General features: G+C 41.0%; 1 protein-coding gene across 1 annotated transcript; it reads left to right on the top strand.

The window, feature by feature from the left end:
- Positions 1-732: 732 nt before the first annotated feature.
- On the top strand, positions 733-11853 carry LOC100694404 (casein kinase I). The gene is made up of 11 exons (XM_003443111.5): positions 733-967; positions 3449-3539; positions 3795-3905; positions 4106-4254; positions 5053-5281; positions 7228-7398; positions 7585-7733; positions 7846-8041; positions 8167-8306; positions 9415-9482; positions 9588-11853. Exons 2-10 carry the CDS (start codon positions 3464-3466, stop codon positions 9445-9447), a joined length of 1254 nt encoding a protein of 417 aa, XP_003443159.1. The 5' UTR covers positions 733-967; positions 3449-3463; the 3' UTR covers positions 9448-9482; positions 9588-11853.
- The last annotated feature ends 409 nt before the right edge of the window (positions 11854-12262 follow it).

Raw genomic sequence — 12262 nt, forward strand, 5'->3', positions numbered from 1 at the left:
GTTTTGTCTCATCCCCAATTCTTCTTGTTGCATGTTGAAGCTCTACTTGGAACCTTGTTAAGATCCCACCATGCAAAATATGATTCTTTTTTTGCCATTTTTCAAGTGGTCTTAAACTTTTGATTAGGACTGTATGTAGGATGAGTTCACTAAATATAAGTAAAAATTCTCTCTTTCCCAACTGGTCCTGGCTGACATCTCCCTGAGCCTGGTTCTGCTGGAGGTTTCTTCCTGTTAAAATTGTCGCCAAGTGCTTGCGCTAAAGTCTGACTGATGAGTTTTCTCTGTATTATTTTAGGTCCTTTAACTTACAATACAAGGTTCCTTGATGCAACTGGTGATTTGGTGCTATATGAATAAAATTGAACTGAAAATGATTGGATTCAAGAAATGCCCTTTGGCATCAGATTTTGACACATGGAAGGTAGGAACAAGAATAATGGCAAAGTGAAAAACTGTGCAGGGACATAGTTTATCCAGGGATTTAAAAAACAAACAAACAACTTTGCATATTTGCATACTTGGTAGTAGTACTACATAATTATGTCATTATTAATGCAGGAGTATGCACACACTTGACTATTTACACTAAAAACGAATGACAGTAATAATGGTATTGGATAGTTATTCATGAATGGTAAATTTGCAGATATAGGAGTCGTTATATGTGACGTTGTCCTTTAATGGCAGTGCACTGACATTCAGGGAATGACATCATTGCGTCGTGAACACGCACGTCGTTAAGTAACGAGAGGGGGAGACAGACTCGAGCGGAGAACGGCCGTCGTACTGCCGGAGCATCTCAGGGACTATTAACAGGGAGTGCAGTCGACGACTGAGCTAAGAGCTGGGGGTATGAGAGCCACCAGAATCCGCTTCCATCCTCCACTGCCCGGGCTCTTGTCCGACTGACAACCATCGGATCAGAACCTCCACCAACCCAGCTCTCGGACGAACCTAATATCGGGTGAGTGCTGGGTCAGGGAACCGGAGAAACCAAGGGGGAAAAGGGGCCAGATTCGGCCGAATCAGACGCTCCTATTCACGGCTTCCAGGAGAGGGGGAGGGGGCGCGTAGTAGGGATCTGCACAGGCTCGTCCAGTAACATACATGGGTGCGGTTATAATATAAAATGTGACGAAGTATAATATCAAATATTACTAGCTTTCTTTATTTTATTTTATTTTTTACAGTATTAACGGGGCTACGTGTATCACGGTTCCGTTAACGTATTTCTCCTAGCTTACTCTTAGCAGCTAACTCTTAACTAATGTTACAGCCTAGCGCTGATGTTTTTTACTAACGTTACTCGAAACGTCCCCAAATTATACAGAAACACTCAATAAACACTCAGTAAATACTCAGTAAATCTTAGCAATATTTTTAAAGAACGTAAGTGAAACTACGGCAGATTTGTTGCTCTTGTCTATTCGCTACTGGCTTGCTACTTGTCAAATTGTAAACAGGAAAGAGAAATGTAGCGTTACTGTTATTAAAAAAAATAGCATACATTTGTGTTGCAACTTTAGGCGATATTAACACACGCATTTAGCGTGGAGTCTGTAACACGCGAGTTGTTTGTGTAGTAGTGACAGCTGTCCGTCCGCGAGAGGCATAACGTTAGCTCTGTTCTTTTCTTCGTGTGATTGTGAAATCGTTTGGCTTTGGCTCTCTGTTACGGTACTTGTTTTGTTTGTTTTAAAAGAGCGATAATCATTTCCAAGTATGGCACTTTTTTAAACATCCATTAAACGATTACATGTCCGGAAAACGCACGATAATTTAACTTCAGATTGAGGTCATTTTAGTGATATATTGTGTGTGTGTGTGATTTTTTTCAACCACAGTGTACAACATCCTCAGGACATCCTGTCTCAACAGTCACCACTAAGACTCCCCCCAACCAGCAGATGTGTACTGTACCATCTTAACCAATCCACTCTTGTGTAGACGATTACTACCGTAATAGCACATGGTGTTTTTCCAGTGCAGTGTGACAGGCTAATTCCACTTGCTTCACTTCACACAAGGCACCTTTGAAACCTCAAATCACAGACTCTTCACGTTACTGCAATAACTGCATTTGCTGTACTAAAGTCTGTCTTAGTCTTTTAGTAGCTCATGAGAAAATATCTCAAATAATATGGGTAGAGTCTTGTATTTAGCGTCTTGTGCCACTGTTCCTATATGAAGTAATTAACCATTGGCACTTTCGTTGTACCCTTTAGGTGTAACTTTGTGTTAGTGTTCCTCCCTAAATCGGGGGCCCTGGCTGCAGCACATGAGACATGAACTCTCACTCTTTAATGACCCAGATCCATCTGCCTCTATCACATCTCCTAGCAGGCTGTCCTCATCAGGTAGAGTTCATCAGGATATGTATGGGCTTTGTGATGCAGTTGCTGCTGATGAAAAGCAGGGTTTAGTTGATCCATGATGATGATTCCTTGGTGTTTTTTAGAGCTTGTGTCTGCGTTCCAGCAAAACTAATATGTGGAGTCATATAAAGTTGGGATTTTATAAGGGTTCTTGAGTTGGCAGTTGCAACACAGGGGATTGGTGATGAAGATGCAGGGCATTCTGTGCATTGCAAATGTTCGGTTGGAAAGTTCAGGGTTGAAACTCGAAAGCGACAGCATTTTAAAAACGAGCGTCACCGTAATAGAGATGTTTGTAGTGTTGAAGAGTGGCGACAGTAGAAATGTCCATGCTGATAAAGTCTGTGTAGCGCTTTGTGGAGTTCATCACACAGAATCGTGTGAGGGCCTTGACATAGATAAAGCCAGTCAGTGCTCCATGGCTGCTCATGCCTTCACTCGCTTGGCAGTGCCAGCGCAGAACGGCAGAGAGCTTAGTCTTGCTTTTGCAATGGCTGCACAATGTGGCGTGGTGGAGCAAGCACTAAATAAGTGATGATCCTGCTCTGGCATCACGTGCAAATCAGCTCGACACGCACGCACACGAAACAAAAAAAAAAAAGCTGTTTCATTTCCTCTTGTGTGCCAAGTCCGTTGATTCTGGTTCACTCCACTTCCAAGTGGAAACTGGCATTTGTGCATGGCCTCCCTTTTTTTTTTTTTTCCTGTTTTTCTTTCTCCTCCCTTCCATGTTTTTGCTGATCTCACTGCAGCCGCCTCTCTCTCACCCCTAGCTGCCCTACAAATCTGATCTTGTATTTCTGGGCACCAGACAGCTGTTTGCTGATCAACTGGCCCTGCTTGGGCCACATTCTGTCTCAAAAAACATGTGAACACTTTAGTGCTGAGGGATTGGTACACATCATATGAGCAGCTGACTGACCCTCGGGGATAACTTCCCTCTTTCTGCCCTTAGGGGAAAGTTCAGGAAATGGTCATGTTTATAGCTGAAGTGGTGAAAGAGGAGCGATGATGCTCAGTTTGTATGTTTGTTGCTTTATTTTAATATTTGTGTTTTCTCTCTGTGACAGTGACAAGTTGGAAGCATGGAGCTGAGAGTTGGGAACAAGTACCGGCTCGGGCGAAAGATAGGGAGTGGTTCTTTTGGAGACATTTACCTCGGTAAGTTGAAGCATCTACTTTCTTTTTTTCTTCTTCAGTTCTTAAACGCTTTACCCAGCTTTCTGCCCGGTGAGGTTCTTTCCACATTAGTGTGTGGAGAGCCTTTCTTTTCAAACTGTACCATTCATTTTTTTTCCTCCTTTATCCGGGCACTGAACTCAGATTTTCCTTTATGCTCATTCGTCTTTGGTCCTCGTACATGCAAAGGTGCAATTGTCCTGACAGCTGTGGGTATTTCTGCACGTGTCTCTTCAGGTGCCAACATCGCCACTGGTGAGGAGGTAGCCATCAAGCTGGAATGTGTGAAGACCAAACACCCACAGCTGCACATTGAAAGCAAGTTCTACAAGATGATGCAAGGAGGAGGTAAGAATTAGAGCTTGGACATGCTTGTCAAGATTTTTCAACACATTCCTTCTTGAATTTATTGGCCAAGACGGCATAGGAGATGTAAATCCTATGAAATCTGCTAAATGTGTAAAGTGAAGATGATGATAAATGTCCAACCAGCAGTGTGTGCGCCAGGATTGGGGGCTTTGTTCTGATTTGATGTGTGTCTTCACTAGTGGGCATTCCATCTATAAAGTGGTGTGGCGCAGAGGGAGACTACAACGTGATGGTGATGGAGCTGCTCGGCCCTAGTCTGGAGGACCTCTTCAATTTTTGCTCCCGCAAATTCAGCCTAAAGACTGTCCTGCTTTTGGCTGACCAGATGGTATGCTACAAACCTCTCAATTGAAGTCAGGGATAATTTTGTGATTTGTGTGTTTTGCAATATTGGCCTTTTTGTAGACTGTGCTGGCTTAGATGTTCGATTTCATTGGTGGCTCTCTCTCAAGCACAACTCATCTCACCTTTTGTTCCAGCTGAAGCTTCTCTTTATACATCCTCTTGCACATTTTGCCTTGTTTTCATATCAGTGGAATGAGAAAGCCAGGATGTATTGAGGGCGCTAAGGGTATGGCTGGCTTTTTAGATGGGATGAGAACACATTTAGTCTACATAGCTTTCATTGCTGGTTGCAGGGATTTAAAAAAGCAAAAAAACAAAAAAACAAACTCCACAGGAAGTGGTGACGCTCAGTCTGTTGTGGAGATCATTTACATCATTAGGTTCAGTTAATGGATAGTAATTACATATGCTGGGCAGGAAGTCAAGAAGTGTAAAGGACAGCCGGAAGGTGACATGCAGTCTCATGCTGGTTGTTATGACACATTCAGAAACAGTCATACACAAATAGTGAAATTTTTGGATTCCAGAACTTTTTCTTTTTTCTTTTTTTTTCTTTTTTTTTTTGCATGTTTTATAGTGTTTTGATAGTATATACTCAGAAAAGAAATGGTCATGTGACAATAACTGTTTGTCTGAGTCGGGAAACTCCACAGGGGCAGTGCTGAACTCATGGGATGTAAAATATAAGATGACCTGTCATGTCCCATTGTAACCTTGGTTTTTACAAAGAGCCTTTTTGTGCTGCTAACATTTTCACCACTCTCCCACCTTTCCTCTGCAGATAAGTCGCATTGAGTACATCCATTCCAAGAACTTCATCCATCGAGATGTAAAGCCTGACAACTTCCTGATGGGACTCGGCAAGAAAGGCAACTTGGTGTACATCATTGACTTTGGGCTGGCCAAGAAGTACCGTGATGCCCGCACACACCAGCACATTCCTTACCGGGAGAACAAGAACCTGACGGGCACAGCGCGCTACGCCTCCATCAACACACATCTTGGAATCGGTAAGACAGACTTGGAGGAGACACATAAGCCTAATTTGCCTGCATTTTAATGAAGGCTTGTGGTGTGTTGGATATCAAACAATGGTGTTAAATTTTGCAGAGTACTGCTGTTATTGAGTTATTTAGACATAATCTGAGGCATTTATCTTACAGCTCTCTATTGTGATTGATGTTTCTTACTGATATAGTAGAGAGGGCTTCCCTTAAGCAGAAAGAACTATAGTAAGGTGCCATATGTTAGTTCAAGTTCAGGGATTTTCTGATGCACCAGATCTTTCCTTGTAAAATAATCAGTCAAATGATTTAAACTGATATAGTCTCTCTGTAATGTTGTTCTTATGCTCGCTGTGGCCCCACAATGTTTGTGGTCGTGCACCTCTCGAGTTTTGTAACCTGGCATGTTGCACTGCAGCCGCCATAGTATGATCATGTTGATTTTTACTGCTATTAAAATGATACTGAAGTACAGAAGCTCAGAGATGCATAGATACACAGAAGGAGCTGTGCAACAGTTTGAAAACTTAAAACTTTGGAGAGTGTTCATTGCAAAGTTTTTCAACAAAGTCTTTGTTTGCAGTTTGACTTCTTCTCCTCTTATGCTATCCAGCTATGTGGCGCTATCGTCTGAGTGGCGATACCAATTGTTCAACAGCTTCCTGTACCTTAATGGCGGGCAAATAGAAATAACTGTGTGATCATGACCAATGGAGACGATATACCTTAAAACGGGGTTTATCCTTGTAAATATATTCATCTGCGTAGACTTGTTGGTCGGACAGAGGGGAGAGAGGTTCTCACCCATGTGAGACGTGCTGCCGTGCACCACTCCAAGATCCTAACTGTGTGCCGCTGAAAGCAGATGATGTATGCGACTACCGAATGTTGATTGGTTGACAAGTGGGCTGGAATATAGTGGGGTGCGACAGTGGAGTTGATCAGGAACGGGAAAACTGCGCAAAAAAAAAAAGTAAAAAATCTTGAAGTATGAAAGCCACAGACAGTGTCTGCTGTCCCCACTTCAGTGTTTTTTGGGGGTTTTTTTTTGGGGGGGGGTCATCTGTTTCACTTCAGCTCATTCTATGCTCTTCTCCGTGGCCGGCTAACGAACCAACAACAACATGAGCAAGAGTGGCCTACAGACTGTTTTTTTTTTTGTTTGTTTGTTTGTTTGTTTGTTTTTTGTGTACACTGCCTCCATCTGACCACGGAGCTCACAGCAGGCAGGTGGGCTGGCCCCACAGTGAAGCTGAGAGCAAATGCACTCTCTCTGCTTGACCATAAAACCAGCTTTAAGGCTGTTATAAGGTTTACATTTCATTGAACTGGTGTGACTGTGTTAATGAAGATGTGATCTCAGTAGCCTTAGACTTGTGACTCAAAGAAATCACATCAGTTCCACAGCAGATGTAGAGATTTCATCTAAACATTGCTTTAAATGTGATTCTTTAGAGCCGCTCTATGGCACTCATCTCTTTTCAAACCCTCTAGCACTTACCTGGATTTGTGGAATACCTGGAATCTTACAAAATACTGTAATCTTTTCCCTTTCACCAAATTGTAACATGATTGAGTTAAAGCACACAAAAAAATTTATGGTGTTTGAAGTTCTTCCTTGTGCTTAATATTTCTTCTGTGTAGAAATTTACTGACTCTAGCTGTGTTTTCTGTTTAGTGAAAAGTCCCTCTTATTCAGCCATTTAATTTTGGATGTGCCTCTTCTCTGCGGCATCGTTTTATCATCACTGTCTCTGATATATACAGGCTGTAAAGAAGGAAGAGTTGTCTGGGATTGTGGGGATGGGGGCGGGGGGTTAACGTTGCTTTGTAATTTCATTCTGATGCTCTTTAAACAAATTTACAGGGCACTTTTTTTTTTCTTTTTTTTTTTTAATGATTGTTATGATGACTAACGATCTTTCTCCCTCTCTCATGCGTTCTGTCTACAGAGCAGTCCAGACGTGATGACCTGGAGTCTCTTGGCTACGTCCTGATGTACTTCAACCTGGGGTCACTCCCGTGGCAGGGCCTCAAGGCTGCCACAAAGAGACAGAAATATGAACGAATCAGCGAGAAGAAAATGTCCACACCCATTGAAGTTCTTTGCAAAGGATACCCATGTAAGTGAGGCTCACAGGGCGCCTCAGTGTACTAGGGCAGCCACATACCTCTGAAATTATTTTAAGATGTTGTATTGTATTTTCTCAGTATGAAATTGAATGCTAACAATGATCTAATCACATAAAGTTTACAGCTACAGTGAACTTTCTGTTCTACTCTCATTATTTTTATTTACCCTCTTACAGCTGAGTTCTCCACATACCTGAACTTTTGCCGCTCACTCCGTTTTGATGACAAACCAGACTACTCCTACCTTCGACAGCTCTTCAGGAATCTGTTCCACCGACAGGGCTTCTCTTACGATTACGTCTTTGACTGGAACATGCTCAAATTTGTAAGTTTATATCTACAGTTTCTAACTTGAGCTTTGATTTGTATTTTCACCACATTATATTACGGCTACCTGTCAGTAGTTAGGCCTGAATATGGCTTATCTCATCTAAAAGGGTGCCAGTCGGACAGCTGAGGATGGGGATAGGGAGAGGAGGACGGCGGATGAGAGGGATGAGCGGATCGGAGGAATCCCCAGGGGGTCTGCATCGCGAGGCCTCCCTCCAGGTCCAAATCCTGGAGCTCCCAACAGAGTCAGGAACGGCCCTGAGCAAGCCATTTCTAACCCTGCCTCTCGGGTCCAGCAGTCTGGTGAGTTTTCAGCTAACTGCTGCATTACAAGGAAAAAAGAAGAAACAGAATAAGACAGACACCAGAGTATTTTTCTTTTTTCTTGAATATTTTTATCTAATCTCGGCGTTTTTATTGTGTTTTAGGTAACACGTCACCACGTGCAATTTCTCGTGCAGAGCGAGAGAGGAAGGTGAGCATGCGGCTCCACCGTGGTGCTCCTGCCAACGTATCATCCTCTGACCTCACAGCCCGCCACGACCAATCGAGAATTTCTACGTCACAGGTGAGCAAAGGCCCCGGGGTTGATCAGGTAACCCACAAGGCTGGTGATGATAATCATTTGTTTTGCTTGTTTTTTACCTCTACATTTTTATTCTTGAGCCCTGCTAAAGTAGCTTTGTTTGATTCTTATAATGGGACATTTTGCAACATCTGTGTTCATCCACAGTCTGTAATTAGCCATTTTAGTTCCGCTCCGTTAAACATTTCTTCTTTTAGGCTTGCCTTAGCTCTGGCATCATAAACCTCTAAGAGTAGATAGCTGAGTGTTTAAAGCATTCTGAAGCTTGAGCTTTTGACCCAGGCCTGATTATTTAAAATTTTAGCCATGGTTGATATAAGCATCCGAATTTTATATAAATATCCATATAAAATTAAGAAAAAGCATAATAATGCCACTTTGTACAGCATTGATTCGTCTAAACTGGAGCTGGCAAACTTTGACATTGAGAGAGCCATTTTAGCCCCTCTTACTTAACAGCAGAAGAAAAAAAACGGCATACAAGGGTGACAGAAGGTTAGACTTTGGGGGTAGGACAGGCAGATAGATGACTGATGTAACTGGGAGATGATAAATTAATACATAGTATGTAAGGCTGCAATGATTCGCCGGTATATATGTTTTTGTAACTGCAATACACTACAGGACGCTATGGTGTAGTATCGCCTATACTGTCTGCCAAGACTCAATACTAACGAAGAAGAACAGCAAGGACAGAACGAGATTTTAAAAAATATGAAAGCATTTCACAGGAAGAGAAAGTAAAATGCAGACTGAGTTCATGTGCTTGAGGACATGTTTGTTCTTCAAAGATTAATTAACAAAAAAAAACAAAACAAAAAACTACATAACTTGATGAAGTTGTGAAAAACATTCAGTGCACCTCTAAGACCATGGCTTGTATCTAAGCAATGCAGCAAACATCTCAGTATTGTTTGGTGTAATTAGCAAAGTTATCAGTGTTGTTGTTTGAACTGTATCTAAGTAAGTGTGTGTGTGTGTGTGTGTGTGTGTGTGTGTGTGTGTGTGTGTGTGTGAGTGAGTGAGTGAGTGTGTGAAAGAGAGATGTAATTGCTGACTCTTTATCTTGAATCTGTACTGTCCTCTGCAGGTCAGCGTGCCATTTGAGCACATGGGAAAATAGAATTTTCCAGCTCTGCATGCAAGTAAAACTGACAGGTGAGGTCTAGCGTTTTTTATTTTTTTTAAATCGCTTGTTTAATTTAAATATTTGCTAATTATCTGTAAATTTCTTCTTTAATGACAATACATCTCTTGTTTCAGGGCTTCAAGGTATATTTGTTGCTACAGTTTATTTTCCTTCATTCTTACTTTGTTCTAAGAAAAGATGATTGCTAATGGATACATGGGTCTTTGGAAAAGGACAGTAACTCTTTCAGGATCCAGGAAAATACACGAAGGTATCCAGCAATTTTTTTTTTTTTTTTTTTTTTCTGCTTCTTCCTTCATTCTCCATGAACCCTCTTTACTGAACCCTGGATCATCACTACCACAATACAAATGACAAAGCTGCACCTTGACAGTTGCTCACACCTGCCCTCCTCTTCTTCAAAACATTCCCTCAGCATTCTGAAAAATGTGAAGAACTGTTGGCATCAAAGGAGCAGAAGGGTATCCGGGACATGCATGTGTTTAATCAAAGGTTGATTATAAGCTGACATTTTTTTCCCCCAAAAAATGTGTTTTTCAATTTAGACACAACAAAAACATGTTTTGATTTTCATAATAACATTGGAGTACTTTCCTGTTCTTAAAGGGGGCCTCTTATGCTCGTTTCCTGCTCCATATTTGAATTCTTGGAGCCTACTAATAGAAGTAGCTTTGCATGATTGACAGTTTATAATAATCCATGTTTGTCTTACACTGGGTCTTGCAGCCTCTTTGTTCATCTCTTCCTGGAACGGCTTCCCCCTCTAAGTCAACTTTTCTGTTTCTCCCAAACATAACTTTATTAGGATATCCCCTCTCTATGACATCACAAAGAGCCAAGACTAGAGAGAAACTGTCTGAAATTGGACATTTAGAGCAGTCTGAAGCCAAAACATTTAGCTCATGGATTACTTATACAGGGAAACTACATACAGACTATGGAAGAAAATAAAGCATAATAGGTCCCCTTTACTGTTTGTTTTTAATAACCTCTTAAATATAAATAAATGGAGACATGTAGGTCAGGTGATAGAAGGCAAAATGAAGAGTAACTTTGAAAAAGGAATAGTAAGTGATGTTTTTTAGCTGCTGTAATGTTTCTGGTGAAGTAGCATTTGGTGATTGCTTGTCCTTCATCCCTTTTGTGATTACTTGCTGCCCCTCAAAATGTAGCCATGGAAGTCTTCACCACCCCTTACTTGCCTGTTTTGAATCCTCTTTTTTTTATTTTTTTTTTTTTTATTTTTTTTAAATGTTAGTGGAAATGGTAAAGCATGACGGTAGATGACGCAAAGACAAGACTCTGAAGCCTTGAGGGAAGCTCCTCAGGAAATTTTCAGCAAACAGATTATATTCGACCAGAGACCACAGCTGCCCACTTTGGCTAACAAAAAGTGGCTGCAATTTTTATGACAGTTCTTAACATTACCTTTTTTTATTCTTTTATTATTGAAGGTAATAAGGGGTACTGGGCAGGCTCTTTCAACATTTGGGATCACATTTCAGGGTGCGGTTTGGGAGGGGGGGGGCATCCAGTGATATACTATAACTAAAATTTTTTTTTTTTTTTTTTTTTTTTTGCCACACCCAAGTTTGTTTACTCCACTGTAAATATTTTTTTTATTTCAATGTAAAGCCAAATGTGGTCATTTTTGTTTTAAAGTGTAAAGTAGAAAAATGGAAACTAACAACAGAAATAGGCATTTGGAGTTTGGGTATTTAAAATGCTAAATTGCGGGATGGATTACTGTTGCTGTGCCAGCTGGGTCATCCAACATTTTGTGTATGTGTGAAAGGAAGCGTGATACAGTGAATCCCTGCAAAGAATAATAAATTCACTTTGTTTTAGTTTATATGCAGTTTTTTAAAATAACTGTATTTATGTTAAACTGTCACTCATCATCCTGTAATTTATTGGACGTATCTTCTATTTTTTTTTTTTTTTTGCCTGCCTTTGTTTCTCAGTTGTTCAAAGCCTGTCCACCTTCATCGTTATTCAATACTTGGGGCTTTCAGTATCCTGCAAAAATAAAATGCCAATAGTGTGATGTCAACTTTTGGATTATTATTATTATTATTATTGTTATTTTTTTAACCTCCAGAAACCTTGACGATGTCATTAAGAAGAAAGCTTAACTGATGCAATTTGCAGGGATTTGTAAATAGTGTACTGTGTGTAATTACCTTTGTACAGGCCACCATGACCCAGTGGCATTGTAACTGTTGGGTTGGGGATGGTATGGAGAATGATGAGCCTATTTGGGGGGGATTTCACTTTATGTATTGTGTACTGATATCATGTACAGTTCTTAAACACTCTTTATTTACAGTATTTGTGTATATTTTATGAAGTAATAAAAATTAATAACGTTGCTCACAATTTCCGACTTTTCTTCATCATTTTGTTAGCGGGTGCTGGGTGTGGATATAAAGTTGCATTATGTTCAAAGACCAAGCACGGAGAATGAGAAAGGCGTGACTGCGCATGCGCTGAGCGGAGTCGCTGCTGTTGATAAAGCGAACTGCTGCTGCTGATGTGGGTGAAATAACGGTGTTAGTAGCCCATTAGCATTGGATTGGAAATGCCAAGCTAATACCAGTTATTTTCTCAGTTTACACCTCAGCGTCGTGTTTTATGTAAAGCTTTCTAAAACCGTGTTATACGTCTTTGGTTTGTCTCTACTGGGAGAAGTAACTGCTAAGTTTGTGTTAGGCTAGAAAAGGGCTTGCTAACACTGGTTAGCAGCTGAGGTCGGCGTCATTAAAGCTCAGCTGCCGACACTTCCCGC

This window comes from Oreochromis niloticus, linkage group LG4 (assembly GCF_001858045.2).
Source record: "Oreochromis niloticus isolate F11D_XX linkage group LG4, O_niloticus_UMD_NMBU, whole genome shotgun sequence".
NCBI lineage: Eukaryota > Metazoa > Chordata > Actinopteri > Cichliformes > Cichlidae > Oreochromis > Oreochromis niloticus.

Bases quoted from the DNA above. Each gene is read 5' to 3' on its own strand.
- LOC100694404 (XM_003443111.5), top strand. From the start codon at position 3,464: ATGGAGCTGAGAGTTGGGAACAAGTACCGGCTCGGGCGAAAGATAGGG. The intron at 5,282-7,227 runs GTAAGACAGACT...TTCTGTCTACAG, and splicing joins CAACACACATCTTGGAATCG to AGCAGTCCAGACGTGATGAC. The intron at 7,734-7,845 runs GTAAGTTTATAT...CTCATCTAAAAG, and splicing joins ACTGGAACATGCTCAAATTT to GGTGCCAGTCGGACAGCTGA.